This window comes from Megalopta genalis, chromosome 1 (assembly GCF_051020955.1).
Source record: "Megalopta genalis isolate 19385.01 chromosome 1, iyMegGena1_principal, whole genome shotgun sequence".
In the NCBI taxonomy this organism is placed as follows: domain Eukaryota; kingdom Metazoa; phylum Arthropoda; class Insecta; order Hymenoptera; family Halictidae; genus Megalopta; species Megalopta genalis.
In genome coordinates, this window is record NC_135013.1 from 799,812 (window position 1) to 826,274 (window position 26,463).

The following is a 26,463-nucleotide window of genomic DNA, read 5'->3' on the forward strand; positions in this document are numbered from 1 at the left end:
GATTACGAAGAGTTCCCTGGGACAAGCGGCAAACATGAACGAAGAAATGCGCGACAACGAAGTAACGACAATGTTTTCCGTCTTTAATATTACATATACGCAGTGGCGAGGATATAATGATGGGAAATCGTTGTACAGAAGACGGTCCCGATTTTCACCAGAAAACTTCAGGACGTATACACAATGCTTGTAACGATGCCTGCTCAGAATTTGTGGTGTCACAATAACGTAAACCAATACGTGGGAGTAATAAACGCTATTTCGTGCCAAAAGGAAAGTAGATCGATTTAATATTAATCCTAGAAAGATCGAGGGAGAGTAACACAACAACCGCTTACAAGTTCTTCGCAATTTGTGAAACTGATCATTGAAATTGGTGAAATCGACGCGACGATCGATTTTTCTATTCCCGAGCAATCGACGTTAAATAAATCGCTGCAAGATCAACGTTAGCTTCCTCGTTTCACAAGCGTACGATTCTTTTTTTTTTTTGTTAATAAAACGACGTATCTCGAATCCCGCAATTCCTGCAACGTTGCAATTGCCTCTGCTAGAAACGAGTTATGTAGAGAGATATTTATGGGTTCCCATGGAACGAGTAGCTGTTCCAACAGTTCTAACGGTACACCGGAACGAACGAAGGCTAACGCGACTCGTGCCAGCATGATTGAATACAGGGTGACTCAAAATTATCGTACGAGCGAGAAACGAGGGGTTCCCCGAGGTCGTTCGAAGCAACTTTTTCCTTAGCAGAAATGTTCTACGAGGCTTCGTTTACGAGTTATCGACGAAAAACGCTGGCCAATGAGAGGCGAGCTTGGCTGTGGGGCGTGAGGCGGCCGAGCTAACGAGCGCGCGAAACCCAGTTCCGCCGATTGGCTCGGCCGCCTCGCGCCAGCAGATCTCGCCTCTCATTGGTCACCGTTTTCCGCTAATAACTCGTAAACGAAGCCTCGTAGAATATTTTCGCTAAGGAAAAAGTTGCTTCGAACGACCTCGGGAACTTCTCGTTTCACGCTTCGACAATCATTTTGGGACACCGTGTACAACGCGGCTAGGCAATCTCCTGTTCACGATCTCGCCACTGCGTACATGTACGCCGTAGGATCCAGCACTCGGCGGCGGTTTTTTGGAACGAGTCGATCGTCTCGCAGATCCCCGAACGATCGATCGCCGGGATCGAGCGTAATCGTTGCCGGACGAGCGAAGCCCTTGAGATCGTAATTAGAGCGTAGAAAAAAAAGAATTAAGAGCACTATCTAAGCTTTGGTAACCTGTCCGGACATCTCGAGAAGCTTCGCTGCGTTGGATCGTGATCGATTGTTGTACGCGGAAGCCGCGATCATCGTCGGGGGGAGAAGAGTACGCGGGAGGATCGAGAACGCGACGATTAGAGCTACCTCTTCTTCTTTGCCAAGACGCGTGGACCCGAAAAATTTCATGGATTTATGAGAGACGTGAGAATCGTGAAAAATGAAGTAGTCTTTCTTCTCTCCTTAACTTAACGCTAAAAGTACCCGTCGACGCGGTACGAATCTCTTAACAATTAGTTCGTCGACAGTGCACTCGACGAAATTATCGCGTTCACCGCGGCATTCGCAATTCGTATTCGACAACCTTTTCGGTACGAGCGCCGGATATATCCGGCATCCCTCTGGTCGCCTGTGTGGCCGATCGCTGGATATACAGAATGCTTCAAAATTATGGTATTTCCGGGAAATGAGGGATTCCAGAGATCATTCGAAGCAACTTTTTCCTTAGCGAAAATATTCTACGAGGCTTCGTTCACGAGTTATCGACGAAAAACACTGACCAATGAGAGGCGAGCTCGAGTGGCGCGAGGCGGCCGAGCCAACGAGCGCACGAAGCCCGGATAAGCTGATTGGCTCGGCTGCCTTGCGCCAACCGAGCTCGTCTTTGATTGGTCAGTGTTTTTCGTTAATAACTCGTGAACGAAGCATCGTAGAACATTTTCGCTGAGGAAAAAGTTGCTACAAATGACCCCAGGGACTCCTGATTTCCGGAAATACCATAATTTTGGGACACCCTGTATACCGGCATCCATCCGATGACCGGTATGGACAAGCGCCGAATACATCTGGCATTCGTGCGAGCCATATTTCTAACGTATTAGAAATTACTCTAATAAAGTCTTTTCTTATAAGGATTCTGAAAAAACAGCTACAGGTATAATCGTCGTTCGATCCGAATTGATTTACAAAATTTGAGGTTACATTTTTCTTCGAAACTTGTCCATAGATTTGAACATATTGTAGGCCCTTTACAGAATGTTTACAGGAAACGAAAGATTTAGAAACGGATTAAGCACAGTTATTACTTAAGAAAATCTTCGTACACAAGTGGACCGACCCACTGTGCTGTGCGCGCATTTTCGACGCGGCACCCCGTACAGTGGGAGCGTCACGGCTGACAGCGCGCTTGTACCAAAAGGGTTAATCGTCAAGGACGAGCTCCGAAAACTCGGATTTTGCACGAATCGTCCGCGGTCGGGTTGACGCGAATTCGACGATCGTTGGAAAAGTTGTCGCGAGCGGTCAGGATTTCCCAGAAAATATCGCGCGCGGTTACCACCATGAATTCTATCTCTTATTTCTACGGTGTAAAGCGTTGAATATAAAGTGTAAAGGTTCGTAAAAAAAAAAAAAGAAAAAACGATGGCAGTGTGCTCGAGCGGTCGAGCTGGTTGTAAATTGCTGGGGCAGATAATATTTTCCGACGCAACCGACCGGCAACGTTCCCCGCTAATATCGAATATTATTTCTTCGAACGACGCCGCGAATCGGACGAGTCGAGTCGCCGATGTCGCGAATTATTTTCACAGAAAATACAATTCCGATCGAGAAACGTGTCTGCGAACGCGACACGAGTAGCATCCGACGAATAAACGGCGACGTTGACGTGAGAACGATTCTCCGCCGTTCTCGGCGAATGGAAACGAGCCGAACTTTTGCGACGACACCGTCGAAAATGAAACGCGTATCCCTGCGTGCTCGATCCTCCCGCGCATTTCCGGTTTCCTCCTTCGTCGCGCCGCAAGCCCAGGAACAAAAGGACGCGATCGCGCGTCTCGTCGAGTTTCTCCCCGACCCCGAAAATCCAAAACAAATCTGTTCACGCCTCCGTGAGTTGACGTGCGCTCGCCGCCGAGGAATGTCGACGATCCGCGTCTCTTCGAACGCGTGTCGGCTACAGCATGGAATAGTTTCGAGTTTCTCTCGGAGAATTAGTTCCCGGCTAACGCTTCGATTAATACTGATTCCCGCCAATGGCGACGCGGGTCGACGGGTCGAGGAGCATCCCCTCCCCCGTTCGCCTGTTTCCCGCGAGTCGCGAAGCGATCGAACGATCCGCGGAACGTCGACAACAAGCGCTCCGGTTAATTCACAATGTTCGACGCGGATGCTCGCAGAAGTATAACCTTGCCTCTCGATGAAAGGAACGCGTGGCAAACGATAATTTAGGAATCGGCGTCCGACCGAAACCTCGTTTCGATCTTCTTCGATCCTCCTGTTCGCTCGTATCTGTTCGCAGAAATTTGCGAACGCGTCGCGCATCGATATTCGAGGCGGCGCACGGTGGCCGGTTTCCATGCAAAAAGCGGAAAAAAGTTTCGAACGATATCCCCGTAACGCATAATTTATTCCCTAGTGGGCGAGTAAATGTGTGGCTGATTTTTTTGGCGGCAGCTGAAACGTGCCGGAGTTTCCGATGGAAAAGGAGAGGGGGAAGCGTTTCGTCCGGGACACGCTAGAGGACTCGTCGGTAAGGCTGTCTAGCGGGCTCTCGCCATAGACGTAGGACGAACGATGTTTGTATGTATACAAACCGAGGTAGATCGGTTACGTGCGGGAAAGAAGAATCCGTCTGCTGGCGGGCGAGTCTGGAGAGGTAGCTGTCACGTTATTATTATTTATCGCGATCTTTTTCATCGTTTGTTCATTTTGTACACGGGTACGAATCATCCTAAATTTATATCGTCGTTTGTAATTATTTCGTTCTTTGAAAGTAAATAATTTTTACAGAATTTAACGTATCTAGTATGTACTTAGATTGTGTCACGTAATTTATCGATGTTTCAACTGTTCGCATTCTACCGAAACCAACGAGAATAATTATGAATTATCTTTTTTTTTATTATACGCAGAAAAGAACGATCAAGAAATCGAAACCATTTCTCGGAGAAACGATCGAATCACAGGTTTCGGAACAACGTGAAGACAGAGGGACGTTCGATTCAAGAAATCGTATTTTTAAGAAATTTGCATATAAACAATTGAAACGCTGCATTTCGAATTCATTATTTTATCCCAACAAAAACCCAAATATATATACTGGTAATATAAAATGAAAAAGTATATAATTTTAGTTGTCGCATCTTCTTTCCACTTTTTCTATGGAAACCGACCGCTGCGCCGGCGGCTGGAAGAGCGTGCCGTCGTCTCCGACGAATCTTTCCGAATAAATAAGACGTAGAAACCGAATATCGCGAGCGAAACAACGGATCGAATCGAACGATCGCTTCGTCGGATTTTTCTGTACAGGAACCGTTTTCTTCCGCGTCGTCGGTGCAGGAAAAGCGAAACTGGTGGCGACGAGTCTCGAGCCTAGAGTTTTCGCGTTCGAAGTTCTCGTAGTCCGCGTCTCGTTTGATTGTTTTCCCCCAACCGGTCGGAACGACATTTTATGATAATTACTGGACCGCGAACGTTTATACGAATACGCAGTTCCACCGAGCAAATTCCACGGACCGATCCGCAGTCCGGTAATAGCTAGCTATTGTTCGTCTCGGCGGTGGAATCCGATCGCTCTCGATTCCTTCGGTTATCGTTCGGCGAACGCCGGTTTTAATTGTCTAGGACTTCTTCGAAGCGTCGGACCGTCGAACCCGAGCCCCGAAGCTCCGACGACGAACGAGACACCATTGCGCGCGCACTCCGGGAGCTTATCGTATTACATCGAGAACAAACGGCAGGCGTTGCGCTGCCGAGAACCGGCCGAAAACAAAAACACGAGAAACTCTGCTTTCCGGTGTAACGTTATCGTTCGATCGGCCGGTCGCTGATCTCGCGTTCCGTCGATTCTACGATCGCGGATCGCGGGAAAACTACAGGGTGTCCCGGAAATGTCTTGCAATCCGGAAATGGGAGGTTCCTGAGGTCATTTGAAGCAACATTTTCCTTTGAGACAATTTTCTCCGAGGCTTCGTTTACGCGTTATTGACGAAAAACACTGGCCAATAAGAGGCGCGCATTGGCTCGGCCGTCTCGCGCCAAATGATCACGCCGTCTGATTGGTCACCGTTTTTCGTTAATAACTCGTAAACAAAGCCGCGGATCACATTTTCTCTGAGGAAAACGTTGCTTCAAATGACCTCAGGAACCCCCTACTTTCGGATTGCGAGACATTTTTGGGACACTCTGTATAATACGAATGATAAATAGAACGATTCGATGCTGCGAACGCACCATCGAAGTGTCGTGAAATGTAAAATTCCGAAAATTATTCGACGGCTGATCCCCGAGCGCTTACATTTCGTAATCGCCGGAAATGCTGAACGAAAAAACAGGCTTGATCCTGATCGAGCTGCTAGGTTCGAGCAGAACGTCCGACGCGCGAGCAGCAGCTCCGACCTTTTTCCCTTTCTCTCTTTTACTGTCGAACTAACCTAGGATTTCGATGGTCCTGACACGAGTGCCAAACAAACGGAGCTCTATCGCGGATCTGCGACGGAAAGCCGCGGTCGAACCGATATCTTCGAACACATCCGACAACCCGATCGATTTTGATCCGAAAAAGATCAATCCGAAAGAATCGAATATTGTCGACGCTTTCGCGACCGCGACGAAAATCTCGAGATTCGATTCGATCGAGCGAAAATTGTAAAGCGAACTCGTACGGCATCGATTACCTTGTCGACGTGCGTCGACCTCTTGCAAATCTTGATAAAACGAAGAAATTATAACGTCGATCAGCGCGAAAATCAATCGTGAGAAATTCAATTTTAATTATTATTGGCTGACGCGTCGGTCAATGTGTTATCAGAGTTTAATCAAGACTCGATTAATCGAGCCGTTTATTAATTATTAACCCTTTGCGGACGAGTGTCGGCAAATAGCCGCCCAAGTCTTTTTACCGGTTTTTTTTTTATTAATTTATTAACACTATGCCGTCCGATGGCACCATGCTGGTGCCATGCAAAAACTATCTGTTGTATGCCGGTGGTACCACTTTCGTGGCATTTTAAAAAACTGAAATAACATTTGAACTATATTTCTTGGCAGCGAACTAACTATAGCATTGTGCTTATTTCACTGAGAATTAAGTACGAAAATTCTTGGATGACTTATCTTAATTTTAGGAATTTATATTACCGCCATCTTCGAAATTTTTTTTCAAAATCTACAATTTCCAAGCTATTATGCCGGCGTCGAACAAAAGAATCATATCGAAGATCTGCGGACGGCACAGTGTTAATTATCAATGTATATTTATTAATTTAACCGTAGGTTCAGAACGAATTTCAGTTTGACGAGTCAGTCTTTCTGTGTCGCTACCAGAGAGACCAGTAAAGTTTTCCACATATTTACAATCTTATAACAATATAATTATATCTTACAACATTTTTATTTTATATCCAATACCTGTCGTCCACAGCGACGCAATACCCGTCGAGTGGCTTCGTCCGCGAAGGGTTAATCGAGAGTTTTGTAAAGAAAGAAAAATTATTCGACGGATTGCAAGGAACTCCGGGTCGAGACTGATCGACGGCAACGAAACGAAGTAAGCGCGGAACGAGGGCCACGCGTTGCCACGGTAAAAGTGGGAGATTTCCACGTTCGGTCAATCGAACGACTTCGTTCGAAACGTGGAGATCTCCCAAATTCGATCGGCCGATCGTAAGCGTTGACGAATATGCCGGGAAGATTCTACGGATCTGCTTCTCGAGATTCTAGTTGCGATCGAGTTCTCCGGTCTCGATTCTCCTCGGTCTACCGCGAACGTACCTACTATCTAGCTCCTAAATCGAATACAATCGTCGCGATATCGTTGAACCGAATACGTTTCTTCTCATTATGTACACTGGTGGCTTAACCTACGTTAGGCACTGTGGTTTGGTATGCGAGGGTACACACGCGTATGAATCGAGCCCCCGCTCTCTCGCGTGAGAAAGAGAAGAGGAATCGGTTCCGTTAGTCGGGTCTAGCAACTGGGCCGCGATCGCGGTCAGAATATTCTCAGAGTGCAACCTCCGTGTGTATATAAATGCGTAAATAGTTAAGAAAATATATATATATATGTATGTATATATAACTATATGTACATATACACACGTATACATAGATATCTATATTATAAATATGTATCTACAGGGTGTCCCGAAAATGTCTCGCAATCCGGAAATGAGAGGTTCCTGAGGTCATTTGAAGCAACTTTTTCCTTTGCGACAATTTTCTCCGTGGTTTCGTTTACGAGTTATTCAAGAAAAACACTGACCAATAAGAGGCGAACTCGGCTGGCGCGCGGCGGCCCAGCCAACGAGCGCGCGGAGCCCGGTTCCGCTCATTGGCTCGGCCGTCTCGCGCCAAATGATCTCGCCATCTGATTGGTCACCATTTTTCGTTAGTAACTCGTAAACGAAGCCGCGGATCGCATTTTCGCTAAGGAAAAAGTTGCTTCAAATGACCTCAGGAATCCCCTACTTTCGGATTGCGAGACATTTTTGGGACAGCCTGTATATTATAAGTATATATCTATATTATAAATGTATGTATGTATACGCGTGTATATGTATAATTATGAGAGCGTCGAGAAAGAAAACCCGCGATCATGGAGATGCTTCGAAAGTCTTCGATTTTTCTCCTCGAATCCGTTCGCGGTTGAACAGATTCTGAAACGAGACGATGAAATTTCAACGATTCCCGTTCGCTCGGCGGAACTTAAACGGTACGTTTCGATCATGGCAGTGTGAGTTGCGGACAGTCTTGATTGGTAAACGAGATTTCGCACGTAATCAGTGATTTTCGAAGCATCTGTACAGGCTGACCCAAGCTGGAATTTTGAGACAGGAGGGAGTGTCGATGCTTTCAGGATCTGTTTTTATCTTGTTCGAATATTCGAGAAATATTAGCCGAGAGAAGCTTCGGGACGACCTGCACGATTCGAGACAACGCTCGGCCACTGTCGAGCAAGGCAAGCAGCTCGTTTGGACTCGACGGGAGAAAGAACTAAAGTAAAATCGAAATATCCCGATCGAACCGGCTCAAGCATAACATACAGAGAGAGGAACCTGCGGGACGTGGATCGGTCGGTGGTGCGTTGGACAGGCGCCCGAAAGTCGCCTAAATGCAGATGCAGATAAACATGTCCAACAGGATACCGGTCAGAGTGTCCAGGTTCCGGTCTAGCTTTCCATGAGCCAGGGAATCGCTGGTGTTCGTTCCGCGACTGACCGTGTCCAGACGAGCTCCGACGATCCAGTCCATGAACTGCTCCTCCTTGTCCTTGTCGTTGCCGGCTACCTCGTGGGAGTAGAGAGCATCGTTGCGATTAGCGTTCTGCATGTTCTGCAAGCAGAGTTTGCCCAGCTGACTGGTCGAGTAGCCAACGTCCGCCTCCTTGTTCCCGTTTAAGCGTTCCTGTTCCCGTTCCTGAGCGTTGCTGGAAGCATCCGGGGGCTTGGTCTCGACGGAAGCGTTGCTCTCGCTGAGGTCGTGGTATTTGGTTTCGTCGGGAAAGCAGCACTCGGTCGAAGGACTAGCTTGCGGCTCCTTCTCAACGTTGCCGTCCGCCCTGTTCGGCGAACCGTCCTCCTCGACCTTCTTCGCGCGAAACGTACTGTCCTCCGGCTTGGCTGCGACCTCCTCTTTGTCCGTGACCACCGAAGCCTGCTGCTGGGCGCAAGAGGCTCTAAGCACGAACAGCTCGTTCTTCTGATACTTCTGTAAAAAATACTCGCACTTCTCCTGCACACTCTGCGGCCGTTCGTATTTATTTCGTCGCCGGATCCTTCGTTGCTTGATTAAAAAATGCCAACTACGTCGGACGCGCTGGAAGAAGTTCGGTCGCCTCTGGGAAGGCGCTTTGTTCGCAGAGGTGTCCACCGATTTCTTCGACCGTTGCGAGTAGTCCAGGCTTCTCTGCTTGCAGTTGCAGAAGGTCTTCGGCCGGTCGTCGAACAGAAGCACCAGTCTATTCAAGCGAGACAGGTCGACGCTCCTCCCCACGGACTCCAGGCTCCTGTGGGCCTTCTTCTCTTTGTTGGCGAACGAGAAGTTCTTCCTGGGCTTCGAGGAAATCATTTTCTTGAAGAACTCCGTCTCTTCGTCGAGGAACTCCACGTTGCCCGAATGACGTCGCGCGTCCGTACGCCGACAGCTTTTCTTCTTCTGCCCCGAGTCTCTGTCCACGCTGCCGAAGCAGTTCAACGACCCGGCGGAGACCGCGCGATCCTCCTTACGGTCAGCCTTGGTTTTGCCGTCGAACGTCACCACCTCGCGATCCACGTCCTTGTCCGCCATGTACCAGGAAAAAAAATTGCTACGGTTGTCCAGCTGGGGACTAGATTCGCGCAGTCGGCTCATCGGCTGGTAGTCCCGGTTAGGCGACCCGGCCGCGTCCCGCTGGCCCAAGCTCAAGCCGGACACGTCCAAGGACCCGACCTCTGGCGTTACCCTAACCGGAGACGATTTGAACGTACTGAACTGACAGGGGGTCGAGCGTTGCTGCACGAGCATCTCGCTACCGCCCGGCTGCGCGTGACTAACTACGAGCTGCGTTTTTCGCTCCGCGATCCCTTGCTGCTGCTGACCGCTAACCGATAATTTTTGGTAGAACTGGATTTTACCTTGCAGGTCAATCTTCTCCTGATTGTCCTGATCGCGGCGAGCGTCCATCACTTTTTGCCGAAGACTTCTGAGGTTCGAGGTCGTGCCCACCGCCGGACCCACCACCGTCGTCACCGACGCGTTCGCTAGACACTGCCGCGTGTAGGGCCTGGAATAAACACCGTGATTAGACACCGTGAACCGCTTCGACGATTTATAGCATTTAGCTTGACTACTATTTCGAGACTGTCTCGAGACAATTTCGAGCCAATCTCGAACATCCGATTTAATCGATTCGCTAAGAAACTGTTCACCGAAGTGCGACAACGTACAACGCTTTATCTATAACTTTCGCTACAAAATATATGGAGGTAAAATTTTCATTGGCATATCGTTGGAAGATTAACCAATTATGTAGTTCTTTCTTGACCAACTCGTACCATCTTCAACGGTCGACGTTGATCAAGAGACAGATTAGGATTCCGCGATCCGTAGGCGGTTGTGTAATGTCTTTAAACGCATCATGTTGTTACTAAACTGGTGATTGTATGAAAATTCAATTAATTCACATCGATCGTTTATCACTGTATTTTATTTGCACATATTTACATGTCAGAAGACGATATATCGTCACTTACAAATAAATTCGTGGCTCTCGATACGTTCTCGTTACAATGTTCGTGATAATCGTCATAATCTTCAGCCCTAGTAACAACATGACTCGCCGAGGAGCGTCGTAGCGATCCTTTGCAGTACGGAGGACAGACGGAAACAAACATACCACGCGGTGCGACGGCTCTCGCAACGCAAACGACGCAAAACCTTGATCCGATTCGCAAATTACAATCGCGATTGTAACCATAAAGTGAAATAAAAATAATATAAAATATAACAAAGGAAAATAAAAAGGAAAGCGCAAAGGTTTATACTGCGGGGATCTGGATCCCTAAGAAGAACGCGGTTCTTTTTTGCCATGATCCCACGAATACCTTCCGGTACTTGCCAAAATATTGTTACACCTCTAAGGAGGACGTATAGATAGACACGTTAGAGCAAAACACACCTGTGTAATCGTGTTCGAATAATGATCTTTTAAAGATAGAAACAAAATAACGTAGCTGATCCTTTGATGCCAATCGTCCAAGAACTCTCTCTCTCTCGAGGTTGCTCTGGTTCTACGCAGATTCGCGTGTAACGGGGTTACCTTTACAACGGCGTTGGCTGAGACAAATCAAGGGATCGTTAGAAGAAAAATAAATCGAAGCTGTGGAATACAGGATTCCTTGCGTATTTGATTATTTCGTTTGTTCGAACGCGCGTATATTTCCCGATTCATTGACCCAGCCGGCGAAAATAGAATTTGCTGGGTAATGAAATGACCATGCTATTTATACGCATGGAAGGACGGTGGGCATGGCAGTAAACCGACCGCCGACATGTTCATGTCTGATTTCGTACGCGGGTCGTTTGCGCGGAGGTCCTTCTTAATTCGGATCGGTCGAACACCAACCTTGATCGATGTTCCTGATCGTTATTGGTCCCGGAGGGCAGCCCCGTGTTCGTCTGCTGCGAGTGCATCGGCGCCTGTTGCGCCGACGGCAACGTCGGTTGCCTCACATTCCCAAACTTCAACATGTTCCAATCGAACACGTAGTCGTAGGTGAACCCCTGTCCGTGGAACAACGTCCGAAACAGTTGTCGAAGATACGAATAATCCGGCCTCTCTTCGAAACGCAAGCCTCGACAGTACCTCAGGTACGATGCGAACTCTACTGCAATGCACGAGGTCGTTACTTTAGCATAAGGTTTCTTCCGATGTACCTTCGAGGTATTTCAAGCCGACTGATTCGTCAATTTACCAGGATAACCCTTGCACAGCTCCTCGACAGGCGTGGACATCTTCTTTTCCGAGATACGCTCGTATTTTTGCCTTTTGGTCGCCGCTTTCAGACCTTGCCAAGGTAAGCTACCCCTGTTGAAGTACATCAGGACATATCCCAGAGACTCGAGGTCGTCCCGCCGTGATTGCTCAATTCCCAAGTGTGTATTAATGCTCGCGTATCTGTTCATCGACAAAGGAACGGCTTCAGTAATGTTTACAAAAGTGAATCGGTATAAAATTTAGAGTTTAATTGGATCGGAACGGAAGAATTTTCAAGATTTCTTCTGCTGGTCAGCAGGTTGCTTGCGATCAACGAACCTGGCTGTTCCCGTCAGATTTTTGTTCTCTCGGTAGGGTATGTGTTTGTGAGTGCGGCCATCGCGATACTTCTTGGCCAGCCCGAAATCTATAATGTACACGAGATTTCCCTTCTTGCCCAGTCCCATCAAGAAATTGTCCGGCTTGATGTCTCGATGGATGAAGTTGCGACTATGCGTGTAATCCGTTCTACATATCTGAGGAGAAAGAAGATAAGAATCGTTGTAACATCGTGTAAACATTCCTACTCCAATTTCTCAAGATAGATGATTCTAGCAATTAATGCGTATATATAAATTATGCTTTTTCAATGTTGTTATACATTTGACAATTACTATATATATATACTCGGCCAAAAGTTAATTATTTTAAGTTTAACTATTAATTGCGAATTCGAAAGCGAGAATCGAGTATATACGATTTAAATGAACTTTTCAGGGATATGCTTGTTTTTTTCCTGAACTTGTGCTACGTTTAGATCAACACCAAAATAGTTCATTGCTGGAAAACATTTTTCTTAGAAGCAGAGTTTCGGACACTAACTCGATCTCCTCTTTAAAACACTGTTTTTGTCGAGACCATCCAGTCTTATTATCAGCCACCGACTGTGTTCGCTGATAAGAATGTTACTCGTATTGTAATTTATTTCACCAAAGGAGAACAGACTAAAGACTTCTTGCACATAATCGGAATATGAACTTTGAACGGTACAATACATTGCACTTAAATGGTTACCATAAATACGTACAAAGATAAATTTTAAGAGCAGATGAAACTGCACGCATAATCTTTCAGCATTTATCGAAGAATGAACTAATGCGAGTACTTAAAAATATGTAATGAGAGTTCATGAATTGCAAGCAAAAATCTTGTAAAATTTTGTATTGCAAAGCAACGAGTCAAGAATCGATAAACATATGGAAGAGTCTTCTATAAACAAATAGCATAACAGGATGAAAAATGATTATTACTTACCAATTGATCGGCGAGTAGCAACACTGTTTTTAAAGAAAATCTTCTCGAACAGAAATTAAACAAATCCTCCAGAGATGGTCCAAGTAGCTCCATTACCATCACATTGTAGTCACCTTCTGAACCACACCATTTTATTGTAGGTATTCCAACTAGAATATTACAATAAAATTATCGATTACAACGAAGAACAAAACCAGAATCGTATACAATCGTTGCATACAATGTATACAGGACTGTGTCATAATTAATGCGCAATAAATTGATAAATAACTCTGTATTTTCTATTAATATGGAATAGTTGTTCCTACATCTGCCAGTTATAAATATTTAACTAACTAACGTAACGCATCTCAATATGATATTATCACAAAGGAATACTTATGCGACCTTCTCCTTGAAAGAACTCTTGCTACAACAATACTGTATGTGCTGCTTTAAATAGATTGAGGGTCATCCGTTGTTGAAACAGCCTTAAATGATTTACAGGAAAAATATGTACCGCAATAACATAAATGGCTCGTAAAGTCAGCTGTTCGAACAACAATAACAACAACAACAACGACATACTTAAAATAGTAGTAAACATTTCGATACTATTCAAAAGTTCATTGTCCTGAAATTGCCTACCAACTATTAAATCGTTTACTCGAATCAAAGAAACAATTACTCGTCCAAGTAATAAATCACTGGTAAGCCTGTCAGAATGTATCTGCACAGGTAAGTCTATAAAATACACAAAGGTATTCAACCTTTGTAATACCTGCTAAAGGTGCCCTATCGTAAAAAATCCGGCAATACAAAGAAACCTCGATAGAGTAGCTGTGCCTATATACAATTTAACTGTTAAAGAGTCATAAACTCGTATAAACATTATAGGCCTCGCCACAAGTTGCAAGTAAACATTTACGCTTCTGCAACGCTAAAATCTCCGACAGAAATATGTAATCGTTAAAACGGTAAAGTCCATATTACATTGTCACAAAGAGGAACGGAGACCAGGGCAGGGGAAGAAAGGAGTAGCATGGGAACCGACGTCGTAGTGGGGGGGGAGACGAGAGGGGACAGAGCCGAAGAGGTGGGAGAGAGGGGGAGAAGGTTCTAGTGGCCGGAGTCTCAACCAGCTGTCCAACAAACAAACTGAAAATTCTGACGGTTCGCGTCGACAACAGGCGGGTTTCGAAATATAATCGTGAGCCACGACCGACATTCCATAGGACACAACGGATACCATCCGAAAAACTTTACTCACCGCCTCCTTGCATCATCTTGTAGAACCTCGATTCTATGTGTAACTGTGGATGCCGCGTTTTTATGCATTCTAGCTTGATAGCGACTTCCTCGCCGGTGGAGATGTTGGTACCTAAAGAACAACGACAAAAAGGCCATATCAAGGCCCGGTCACACGCGGTTACTCGCAAACAAAACCAACGAAACCAAACCAAACCAAATCAACTCAACTCAACGCAAACCAAAAATCGGTAGAGTAGTGTTTGGTGATGACGGGAGGATGGGTTGGGGGGCACGGGCAGACAGCGAACGTAAATAGAGACAGAAACGAGATAACGGGGGAAGAAAACGGTAACGGGGATGGTGAAAAACGTGTACGCGTGTACAACGGGGGAGTTGGCGCGTTCATGCGTGTCGTAGTCGTAGGGCAAATATGTGGCCGACTGGCGTGAGTAGGTGGGCTATACGCTGTGCGGTGTATACGTGCGTCTATGTGTACATAACGTGTGTAGGAGGGAAGCAGGGGGGTGCAGGAGGGGGGCCACAAGTAAAAGGTAAACGTCGAAAAGGGAAACAGGCAAACAGAGAGAAGTTACCTAGATAAATGTCGCCGAAGGAGCCGCTCCCGATTTTCCGTCCGAGCCGGTACTTATTACCAACGCGAAGCTCCATCCTCGAGGCTCGCGGGCCCTCGCGAAGAAAAGTGGCACGGGGCAAGGAAAGGCGACTTTTAGGCAGCCCCGACTCGAGGAGCGCTCTCGCGCAAGAGGCTCCGTTGGCGGTGGTGCGGCGTTTAAACGAGACCTGGCCACCGTGTTACAAACCGGACGGGGCCTCCATGTTTAATCGCGTCGCCGTTCGCGGACCTACGGGCATTTCTTCGTCTTTCTCTCCTCGAAGGAATCGCTGGTGCTCGCGGTGGTGGTGCTGCTGCCACTTCTTCTCGGTGCAATGGCGGCCGCGCTGTCGATGGCGCTGCGGTCGTTCTGGTAGTCGCCGTTGTTGTTGACGGCGCTGTCTCCGTCGTCGTCGTCTCCGTCCTCGTCGTCGTCGTAGTCACTGCCAGACAGAGATCACCGCGACAGGGAGCACCAGCACCGATCACCGTACCAAGACTCTCGTGTCCGAGACGATTGCCCCCCACGGGGGGCGGCTGACCGCTCGTCCCTGTATTTCGCGAGCCTAGTAAACACGGGAATAAGCTGCGACCGACAACACCTCCGGATCTAGCAGAGTACTTTGATCCGGGCTGAACAGCGCCAAGTACCCGCCAATGGGAGCGCGAACCGCGTAAGGGCATCTGCCCTTTCGCTGCGACCTGCGACGATCACTAACGGACACGGAGACCGAAACGAACGGCAGAACACCAGTTATGGCCGTCCCACCAACCACACCGATTCGATCCTTTTCACCCCTCTCTCTCTCTCTCGGCGGCGCACCGTCGATCCGCGAGAACCAGATCTCTCTCGTTTTTCCCGTCGTGTTTTACGAAGCTACCGACGACCGATCCCGGACTAAACATTCGCGCGAATTTATCATGACACTCTATAATCACTTTCGCTCACTTTCTACGACGCCGTTTTACTGAACAAGTCCGTATCCTCAGTGTCGCACGTCGCACGCTCGCACCGCCACCCGATCCCCGACGTCGCACGAGTGATCGCGATCGAGCACGAACACCCGAACGTGCTCCTGCTCCTCTACGGCTGGCTCCCTCCGAGCTCCGGCTCCGACACGCCTGAAAAACTCACGCGTCATCTGGCGAATACGGTAAGAATTAACCTTGATCGCGGGCATGTCTCTGCGAGCAACACTGTTCCCGATTAAAGATTGTCAGCAGCTCCGAAATATGCTTCATGATTTCACAGAATTCGCGAATTACAATCCTTAGGGTTTCACGGTAACGATGCGTTGGTTCGCTAAGATTATTACAAACTTTCCTGTATATACGATATGGAAAGGTTAGACGATAATTTGCTGTTTCATGGAACGAGTGCGTTCGATTAAAAAATAACAGTGTAGTGTTCGGACATGTGCTCCGAGTAATTACTTGTATATTAAAATATTTACATCTGTTGCATTCTATGTCTGCATTCGAATAAAAATTAGCCTGATTTTGAATCGTTGGAAATCTTATTTAATGATTTTTTACATTACTTTTCATCGATCTAATGCTAATTTTTTGGATAATGTGTGTAGAAGCGATCGAAAATTCGTCGTATGCTTGTAGCACAAGTAACTTTTTATTCAACGTTTGTATGGTGCGGATTTTGAAAGACGTTCTCATGAATATATTATGAAATAGCAACACGATCGATCGATAGTCCCAAGTATATAAAAACATTTGCTGTGACTTTATGCTTAATTTGAATCGATTCGATTGCGAAATATCCAACATTTCCTTCGGTTGAACAAAATATGGATCAATTGCACTGAAATAGAATGTAAAATTAATAATTCTCTTAAAATACAAAATTTTTATTGTATTCTGAGTCCGATAAGATCTTGTTACACAGAATAAATGTCTGATTCGAAAGATCTTTTTACATAAATATCTGAAATACGGTAACATTTCGATGGTTTATTCTCTACTGTTTGACATTTCTATTTCACTTAAGTTTAAAAGGAAAGAGGAAAGTCAATGAGATAGCGAATTATGTACAAGATGAATAATTTGCAAAAAAAATATGTAATACAAGTTTTGAAAAAGTGTAATACATGTTTGGTACTTTCTAGTAAATATTTATTAATTTGTCAATGTGTGTGTGCTTATTCTTCATAAGTACAAACTGAATCCGCTCTAAAGTGACGTAAACTAAATGCACGGGATTCTAAATTTTATATGTATGTATATAGCATGAAATAAAGCAAGATAAATATATGTATATGTATATCTATATATATATATATGTAATTTGTCTTCACAAAACAAAACATTAATAATCATTTGTATATAGTTTTAAAACAGACATTCTGTATGTAAGTATGAGTGTAATCAAATATTATACAGAGTAACAAGTAGGAAATGTTTGGGGCAGTGTTTGGACAATCCACTGTATACAGTGTGTAATATTTTATCAAGGTAAAAAACCAATGAATTGTACAATTAGCAGAAGCACATATCTTTCTCGTACATTCTTAGATATCTTATTTTACGCGCTTATTTCGCCTCGTTAATATAGTTTACAATTACAATAAAAAAATTAAGTTCAGAATGATCTAAAAGCACAGTACACGTAACCAGCTTTCCTAGGATTTCAAATTCAATTACAAGAATCGTGGACACGAATGAATTCGATTAAAATAGAAATTTCTTCGAATTATTGTCGGAACGAGGATTAAGATTCGTATCCAGAATTTGTTTTCGTTTAGAAAAAACAAGCGGTAAATCTTTGGAATACATTGTACAATTGGTTACTGGAACGGCGGCACGCATTAAGTACTAAGTAAACGTGATTACTTAACTGTCAACGAGTGCTGAAACGAGTCAACCAGATTTTCACCGTTGTAACCAATTGTACAACATCGAATCGTAGTTACCGTATTAGAATAAACAATCGTTTTGTCACAAAGAATAGTCAAAGAGAGGAGAACAAAGATAGCAGATATTCATGAAATTACGGGAAGATTAAAATATCTATCTACAAAGGCCTCTCGCGTTGATCGCTTTGATAATCGTCTTAAGATGGAGAGCTGGGTCATCGTATAATTAATATTATTACAATTTCGAAAATGTCACTAAGGAAATGCAGTTCGAGATATCAAGATACAATAGGACGAAGCGCCATCGTACACAGTGGATAGCAAACTTTATTGCGGGTCGGAAGTGACCCAGCTCCGTCTTTTGTCCGACCGTCGAGTCCGTCCCGTCATCGGACGGTTAATTAAAAATAAAATCGACGGTGATACGAACGTGTGCGTAGACTCGAGAGACAGACGATAAACGACAAAGAAAAGTTTTTGTTCGGATCCGCGGACGAATGCTATTGATTAAATGCAAGAGAAACGGATATGCCTCCTTCCGCGCGTCAGTCTGTCGTTTTCAATGGAAATGTATTTCAGGATATCTCTCTGTGCTCGTGCGTTCTTTCCGCGTAGAGTAAACAACAAATAAAAAGGAACGAAAGAAGTTCTTAACGCCATACATTTGCGAAACATCGATCCGAATACGAAATCGTTCCAAGGAATGGAGTTACGTGTTCGCTTAGAACGTCGACGTGAGATCGAAAATAGTGTGGCTGGTTTAAAAAAATATGGTCTACGCCCTCGGGAGCGGACGTCGGAGCTACGTTGTCCATTGCTATGCACAGAGACGGAAGAAAATAACACGTTCGCTGCTTTCGCTCGATTCGAAATACAATTATTAATTTCTTCGATGAATTGCACAGGTTGGGTAATTTTTTTCTCTAAAATGCAATCCCCGAATCACTGTGAACGACCGAAAGCAGCTTACGAATATTTTCGTTCTCCCACCGTGACGATATATGTTGTTAGCTTCGTGGAATTTTAATGACTTAATCCTGCGCAAAAAGTAATATGTAGCAATTGTCCTCCACCAAATAATAACGCAACAATTGGTGGCTTCTTTATCTAAAAGATCGAACACACGCGCGAACTAATAAAAAGCCCTGTCGCTTTGTTTTTATCTCTTGTATTCGATTCGATCGATGCAGGGGATCGTAACGGAAACAACCCTTACCGAAGAGTACAAGGGACACGTGCGCTAACTGTTGCAACAGAATTGTACGCGTAGGACGCGAGAGAATTTTTTCTCATAAATATGGGATGGTTTTGGACATAACATGTTGCATAATATTAAGATGTATTATTCGAAGGATCGATAGTAGTAAGATGTTTCAATTTAATGCACAATTTCGTTTCCAAAAATATTGTTTTAATGAAATTGTTTACATGGGTTGTTTTCGGTTATGACCCACTTAACGACGATGTTGTTTCGATGCTTTTCGATAGAGAAAGTCTCATTGTACCATGGTAATTTGTAGAAAAGAGGAAAACTTAACGATTAACCAACGTCAATAAAAAATATATTCTTTTCATAACGGATCTCTTGTCTCTCACCCTCCGCATCATGGCCATTAATAATCGCGTCGTAAGTTTCCCTTCCTCGATATCTGTACTTTCCTTATTACAATGTAATACTACTTAAGTAGCTATCTCTGTATTCGTTTAGGCGTATCGATTTGTTTTTCGTCTTCTTTACACAACATTTTTATTATTCTCCATCGCGACACGCCCGTAACATTCGAAATACTATAGATGGTTTAAGTCGCCTCCCTTTTTCCTCAATTTTATTAATTAGAAATACAACGCGTCGCGTTACAAATATGGCTGCCATGTTCACGATTTGTGATGTATAGACTGCGGATCTTTATGCAAAATGAAAATTGTATTTGCGAATCGCAACAACCGTTTATCGGGTAGAAAGTTCTTTCTCTTTTTAACAATTTTAGTAACTTGAAAATAATATAATGACGCTCTTTAAATTCTTTTAATCGGTCTACCGTTTTAAGGTTGACTCGCTCATTTTCGTCATAAATGCATAAAGTCCGTAGTCTAGTGATGTATTTTGGTGTTGTCTCTTCGACGAACCGGAGTCTCACGATTACACCGATTTCACATTACAAATAACGTGTCGTTAGAAAATAGTCATTTTTTTAAAATCGTATATTTCATTATATTGGTTCCGGATAAAAACAATCACGGAGAAATGTTGCCAATCTTTTTTAGAAAGATTTTCTTCGCTTACTTTGTAAAATAAAAATGCATTGACGGTAAAATTACCTCTAGGCCTAGTTCCACTAAACCGTCGAAAGATTTCGATACAAAATTCTTTTTTGGTCGAGTGTTGTAAATGCGCTGACAAAAACTGACTTTACTTCTTTTTTTCTTTTTTAAAAAAGGAATAAAATGCAAGTCGACGATTTTGGCAGTTGGTATAACTTAAGCGATTTGTAGTTATACAAGTACTCGAAAAATTGCTCGCTCGTCTTCTTCTTCTTCTTCTTCTTATTGTTTATATGGCTAACGCTAGTGCCGCGTACAAATCTAAAGATTTTTTTTTAAAACAACTACGATATTATAAACTCTACCTATCGCCGCTGTGTACACGTGTGAGTTCGTTAAGTAAAAACATCTAATTTTATGTTCGTGGCTCTGGCTAGTCAGAGTGATCAAAAATCAGTTTGATCGGAGCGCGGGAACAAATTTGGACGATATCTCTAAGAACCAACTTCTTCAGGCCTGGCCAATGGTGCTTTCGACTTCTCGGTGGTCACCGTGGTTGTTGTCACCTCCAAGTTTGCCAAGTCGGCTGCCCTAATCTGTAATACGATAACCGAGTATTTTACCCTTAATTAATCAATCGTATACAAAATCTACCGACAGTCCTCTGTTAGTTAGAACACAAGCTTCGCTACGTCTACGCAAAAAGATGTTAGTTTTCATGGTAGAAGGAAATCAAAATTTATTAGAAAAATACAGGTAATACTTTCAGCTTTGTAGTCAACTTTTATAAAGTTATGCGAATAGGGTACGGACATTGGGAAAAATAATATCTTTATAATATCTGATGTTATTAAAATTTGCACAAGTGCCATTTGTAATAGGAATTTTATATTAATTAGATACTATTGTGTATTAATATCAAAACTATCCGATCAATGGAAACGGCTGTCTTGAATTCTACAGTTTCAGAGATAAATTCCAAGATTCTGACTTACAAGAGATACACGATTTCGCAGTGAATCAGCGAGAAGCGACAAGACAGCAATTTCGATTGCCCGAGAGTTCTAATATTACCGGATCTAAGAGTGCGAATAGGTGTTATTAGTGTGTTAGCAGCCGACAAATATTTGCTAAGCATTAATCGGTTGAGTTTAAATATCGAGGTAAGGTCCGACACCAATTATTCGCAATAGACTCAGTGCCGTTTGCTGACCTCGACGTTTGGGGGCAGAGTGATGGTAGCGTGTGTCGTTGTTGTCTCGGTACCGCTGCGTATCTCTCTCTCTACTGTGGTGCCTGCGCAATAATAAATAGCACGGAACAAAACGATAACGAAAAGAAATGGTGATGATAACGAAGAAAACGATGCTGGGACAAGATGAATCGAAAGAAGAATAAAGAGAAAACGGAAACAAATTGTTGTAAAGCGATGAAAGACGTAAACAGAAACAATATATCAAGCGGTCGATGAATTATGCGACTTCGATTACGTATACGGATAGGTAACATTGTTCGTGAACCTTCCAAAAATTGTTTAGATTCGTCGACCTAGAAAATATTTCATTAAAAAGTAACATTGAAAGAAACGTGCTGCTCCCGAAGGGAGTTATAACAAAACGATCCCCGTTCGAAAGAAAAAGTTGTAATCGTACATTTATAGACACGGACAACGATGAACCTTGATCGATTTAATTACCACACTTAGTTCATTGGTAATTCGTAGCGACTCGGGAGAGTTAACAACGGTTTCCACTCACTGTTCATTTGTTGGGTTTCGTTCGTTTGACTCGTTTCGACCTCCCCGTTGGCGGTGGTATTGTTCGTCGTCTGAGAAACAACGGTGGTGGTCTTCACGACCAGCGACTGATTCTGCGTGGAAATTTCCGAGGTTCGCGAGGTCACCTCCATCTTAAGTCCTGCAAGACGACTGTGAAGTTCTTCGGAAGACGTCGCGTTTCTGAAAAGGGAGCTGTTACTGCCAATAAAATGGCGAGTACACGGAAACATACATTAGCGGAGCAAAATAAAGTCGTTACGAAGCCAGCTTTTCTGTGCGCGCAGTTAATTTGCGATGGTACGATTTCTCTTAGATACAACGAGGATTGTGCTACATGCTCGCAGATCTATTCTCGATTGCAGCATACTCTTATCATCCAGTTATTTATGCAACGATCTAAGTTTCTTTTCTCACGTATTCTGTGTATCTAAAATTGCTATCTAAAATAGGAGAGAGTTACCTATAAATTGCCTAATTCGAGTCCGTAGTTACTTGTTACTGTCATTAACCCCTTAACGCACAGTGTTTTCTTTTTTTTTAAACCGGCTAAAAAGAATCAATTTTTTTTTGTATGTAAAAAGAACACAATTTAGAACATTGTCTTGGCAAAAAAATTAGAAAAAACAACATCCAACCAAATCCACATCCTCAAAGGTTTCCATTTGTTACCGCCCTTGATTCAACTTTTCTTTCGGTGGAGAATGTTGATATACCGCACTTTTGTTCCATGGAGAAAGGCTGTGTTTTATTCTTGAATAAATAAGCGTTATAGCTTACAATCCCATGTAAACGATAAATATCAATAAAACGATCTTTTTTTCTTTGCTTTCACATTGTTACTTTCAATTCTCGATTATATTCGAGCGTGAAAAATTGAAAGCAGCATAAAAGTGTGCACAGTTTGGCCTGTTTAGCGCGCTCGAATTAACTCGAGCGTACAAGTTAACCCCTTGGGTACATTTGACGTCTGAGACACGTCATTTCAGCTTGTATCAGTCATAATAGAAGAGGCAATTACAGTATTTCGGTGAACATTATTTGCGATACACTGCCCCATTATGTCAAAAACAAGGAATATATTTTATGATAGTGATAGCGAAAGTGACTTTGAGAAATCTGAAGAAGAATTGTTTAGTGATCCTGAAATTGACAATTAGACGATATTGAAATAGAAAATGATGACAATTTTAATATAATATCAAGGTTTCGAAGACGCACAAGACGTCTATCGAGCAGTGATAGTGAATCTTCTCGTGAACCAGTATCAGAGGAATGGATTTGGGAAGAAGAAGAAAATGTAGCCGATCTAAAAAGTTTTTCTGAAATATCTCGAATTAATCCTTTGAGCCTGCGTAGACTAGGTGGTAATCCTACGCCTTTAGATGTTTTGAGAGAAGTCTTGAATGAAGATTTTTGGGACACTATAGTAGAAGAGACGAATAGATATGCCAGACAAGTGATAGAAAAAGAAGGTTGTGTAACAAAAAAAACCAGAGGTGGTTTCCTGTAAGTTCTGATGAAATGCATCTTGATGTCGCAAATGAAGAAGCCGAAAATGCATATGTATTGGTCAAAAAGATATGCAATAAGTACTCCAATTTTTGCCAGCACTATGCCACGCGATAGGTTTTTTGATATTTCAAGCTTTCTACATTTTACGGATAATGAAAAGGAAAATAAAGATGACAGAATAAGAAAGATTAGAAATATAGAGTGGATTACCTAAATATTAAATTTTGTTATCTTTATACTCCTGATAGTGAAGTAGCTATTGATGAATTGTTAATGAAATTCAAAGGTCGATTGAGTTTTATTCAATTTACTGCCTCCAAAAGAGCTCGTTTTGGCATAAAATTTTATAAACTTCGCGAATCTACATCAGGTTATTGTATTCGTTTCAAAATGTTTTATATTCTAAAATCAACTGTACAACCAAGGCAGGCATTACTTCCTTTCGTTTAGCTATTGCCGAAGAATTGCTGGAGCAATTGTCATTGCCAAATTATAAACGTCGTGGACGTCCGTTAAATAGCGATACATCATTTCGTATGGCAGCGAAAAATTGGGCACACTTTCCTAAGAACATTCCGTCAACTAAGTCCAAGCAACACCCTGGAAAAAGGTGACGTGTTTGTTATAAGCATAATATTAGGAAAGAGACTACGTGGCAGTGTAAACAATGCAAAGTAGCACTGCATTTACCTACTTGCTTTGAAAAATATCACACTCTGCATAATTATTAGTAATTGGTTTTTTGTTATAGCTTGAATTTATTTCATTTAGTTTTATTTTGTTGTTATTAATTTATCTTTGTTTTGCAATTCTAATTATTTGAAGACATCTTAATACTACATATGTCACCAATATTTTAGAAATAAATAAATTCTTACGTAAAATGTACTCCTTTTACATACTACTCCAAGCAACCAAAAATTATATCCATTCCACATGCAAATATTTTCTCAAATAAATCCGTACCCAAGGGGTTAAGGGGTTAAAGTGACTAATATATTTATATGTCAGAAAAATTCATTCGTAACAATGATATCGTATTACTTTTATATCAATGACTCCTAAACTTTCTCTACTTTCTCTGATAAACATTTTTCGATATATTTCAAAGAAATAAGAAAATATTGTTGTGCTTAGAACGATATAGTAATAATAATAATAATATTATCTTATAAGGCAGGGGGGATGCTATCTCTCTGGGATGATTCGCCGAGATTTCCATCGAGTTAAAGTAACATTAAAATAACATAAAAGCAACATTGGTAGCGCCAATAAAATCAAACGGTAAGAAGCTAGGCTCGGTGGGGGCGTCTTCACTTACAGTAAATGGTCCTTGACACTATCGATCGTGATATCTCCTATAGAACTCAAGTCTTGACGATCGTCGTCTCCGTTGACGTCGGTGGTGCTCGCTGCCGGTCGTAGGGACGGTTCTTTCGGGGACTCATCACCACCGGCTAAAAGACAGGCATTCAAGAATGGGTACTAGAGGGTTGCGGTTAGGACACAGCATCTCCCGTTGATGTTAATCAGGGGGGTGTGTGAATTACGATATAGCAGCTAGCTCTCGTTTAATGAATCACATAGATGATCATAGCGAAGCAACACATATAGTGTGAATGTATAGATGTATACACAGGTTACAAAATATGCAAGCGGTTATACGCATATTTTAGTAGTAGCACGTTTAAACATTTTCCTATGATGGTTCGTCGCTTATCTATCGGTTAATTGGATACAAGATCGAAGTGGCCGCGGCGATCAGGGCGTGGTATACTCACTGGAACCGACGATACCATTCTCTGTGATCGTCCTCTGTACCGGCGCGACCGGTTGGCTACCTTGGGTCTCGCCTTCCGTTTCCGCTGCACCCTCCACGACGCCCTGCTCTTGGACTTTCTCGTTGCCGATGGTCTTGTTGGCGTGCGACCTCGCGTTCGGTGGCAGATTCAGCGAACAGTGCATTTTCGACTCGTTATTGGCCGACAGGTTGATCCGTTGAAGCTCCGAGCTCGAATGGAGATACAAAGCTTCGCCAGCTTTCGTAAAGGTCAACGAAGAGATGCCACTGAAACGGTAGCGAAACGACGATGAAGACAGCTGAGAAAGACAGGCGGACGAACATCTGAATACCGAAAAGAACGGCTCACTTAATGTCCTCGCGTTTGATGGCGGCAGCGTTCAGTTGCCTTCTGAACTCCGGAATGCTGAGCACCAAGCAATCCCCAAGGTTGGTCAGACAAAGGAGATAAGTCTCCTCGTGGCTACCGGTCGATTCCGTGGAATAGGTGAACTTCGCGAAGCCGGTTTTCCGCACGCGAGAACCTTCGTGCGCGGTCAGCTTGTATTTACAGAACGGCTTCAACGACGGAAGATTGAAGATTTTGAACTGCTCCTCGCTGGCGATCACTACTCTATGAGGAGAAGTCATGTCCGGTCCGGGACATATGCCTTTCTCGGCCTCGAACGGCTCCGGCAACGGGACGTTCGATCCGTCGAGTATCGTTATCGCGATCACAGGCGCTCGGTGCTTCAATTGAATCTCTTTCCCTAATGTACAATTTACATCCTCCTCCGACCGCCTGGCACCCGCTGGTATCGCTAACGTGAAAACATAGACTGTACCGTTGTTGGTGCCCGCCCATAGCGTGGGGGTGGTGTTCCTCACTGAAAAATATTACCAAATGATGTCTCCGAAAGCACACGCGGCTCTCCATCTTGCGTCTTCGACTTTATATAAATTCCACTTACTGCTGATTATGTAACTCCTAGCAAAGTATAAACATCGAACCATCGAACCAAGGGCGTCGTCTACGGGTCTTGCTTCCACTTGCCTTTCCACGGTCTTCAATTCGACCGGCGATAGCTCGCCGCTTGGAGAAGAAGCGACGCTGGTGCTGTGTCAAAACGAGTGGCGATTAAAAATTCGCGCGATAAGAAAGGAACGATACAATCGACAAGAGGGGGAGAAGCAACGTACATTTCCTTCTTCTCCGGTGGCGCGTTTCTCGTTGGACTTCCGGCGTTCATTCTACGCTGCGATCTTCCTTTCCTCAGTCTCCTGAAGGATTCTCTCAAGGACTTTTTGAAGGACTTTCTTCTAGAGATAGGCGTGTCTCCTGCTCCAGAGAGATCTACGAAACGCGCGTTTTGCACGATAAGATTTTGCCAAGCATTGGGAC

At 43.8% G+C, this 26,463-nt stretch overlaps 3 protein-coding genes across 17 annotated transcripts in view; all 3 read right to left on the reverse strand.

Annotated features, from left to right (window-relative positions):
* Window positions 1–15,942, reverse strand: part of LOC117220712 (casein kinase I) — a 45,985-nt gene extending 30,043 nt beyond the window's left edge. For 5 of the 10 annotated variants that reach the window (XR_013037162.1, XR_013037159.1, XM_076528583.1 and 2 more), the window contains exons 1-7: window positions 14,844–15,932; window positions 14,270–14,380; window positions 13,021–13,169; window positions 12,046–12,242; window positions 11,705–11,907; window positions 11,356–11,617; window positions 9,866–10,014 (exon numbers count right to left, since the gene is read on the reverse strand). Coding sequence is in view for 8 of the 10 variants with exons in the window: in XM_076528583.1 (XP_076384698.1) it covers window positions 9,866–10,014; window positions 11,356–11,617; window positions 11,705–11,907; window positions 12,046–12,242; window positions 13,021–13,169; window positions 14,270–14,380; window positions 14,844–14,919 (1,147 nt within the window). In the remaining 2 variants the exon portion in view is untranslated. Of the gene's footprint in view, window positions 1–9,865; window positions 10,015–11,355; window positions 11,618–11,704; window positions 11,908–12,045; window positions 12,243–13,020; window positions 13,170–14,269; window positions 14,381–14,843 lie in introns of all 10 variants that reach the window. The other 5 variants (XM_076528582.1, XM_076528586.1, XM_076528579.1 and 2 more) reach the window with 3 other exon arrangements.
* On the reverse strand, window positions 63–9,859 carry LOC143263838 (uncharacterized). Its single transcript, XM_076528589.1, has one exon. It carries the CDS (start codon window positions 9,753–9,755, stop codon window positions 8,361–8,363), a length of 1,395 nt encoding a protein of 464 aa, XP_076384704.1. The 5' UTR covers window positions 9,756–9,859; the 3' UTR covers window positions 63–8,360.
* A 1,363-nt stretch (window positions 15,943–17,305) lies between the features above and the next one.
* The window catches only part of l(2)gl (LLGL domain-containing protein l(2)gl), a 36,533-nt gene continuing 27,375 nt past the window's right edge, over window positions 17,306–26,463 (reverse strand). For 2 of the 6 annotated variants that reach the window (XM_033470937.2, XM_033470935.2), the window contains exons 9-16: window positions 26,262–26,415; window positions 26,033–26,178; window positions 25,432–25,948; window positions 25,063–25,349; window positions 24,603–24,738; window positions 21,750–21,949; window positions 21,206–21,288; window positions 17,306–20,588 (exon numbers count right to left, since the gene is read on the reverse strand). In XM_033470937.2, the coding sequence (XP_033326828.2) occupies window positions 20,487–20,588; window positions 21,206–21,288; window positions 21,750–21,949; window positions 24,603–24,738; window positions 25,063–25,349; window positions 25,432–25,948; window positions 26,033–26,178; window positions 26,262–26,415 (1,625 nt within the window). In that variant the 3' untranslated portion in view covers window positions 17,306–20,486. Of the gene's footprint in view, window positions 20,589–21,205; window positions 21,289–21,749; window positions 21,968–24,602; window positions 24,739–25,062; window positions 25,350–25,431; window positions 25,949–26,032; window positions 26,179–26,261; window positions 26,416–26,463 lie in introns of all 6 variants that reach the window. The other 4 variants (XM_033470934.2, XM_033470936.2, XM_033470938.2 and 1 more) reach the window with 3 other exon arrangements.

Excerpts from the sequence above, each read along its gene's own strand:
- LOC143263838 (XM_076528589.1), bottom strand. The coding sequence starts at position 9,755 with ATGCTCGTGCAGCAACGCTCGACCCCCTGTCAGTTCAGTACGTTCAAA.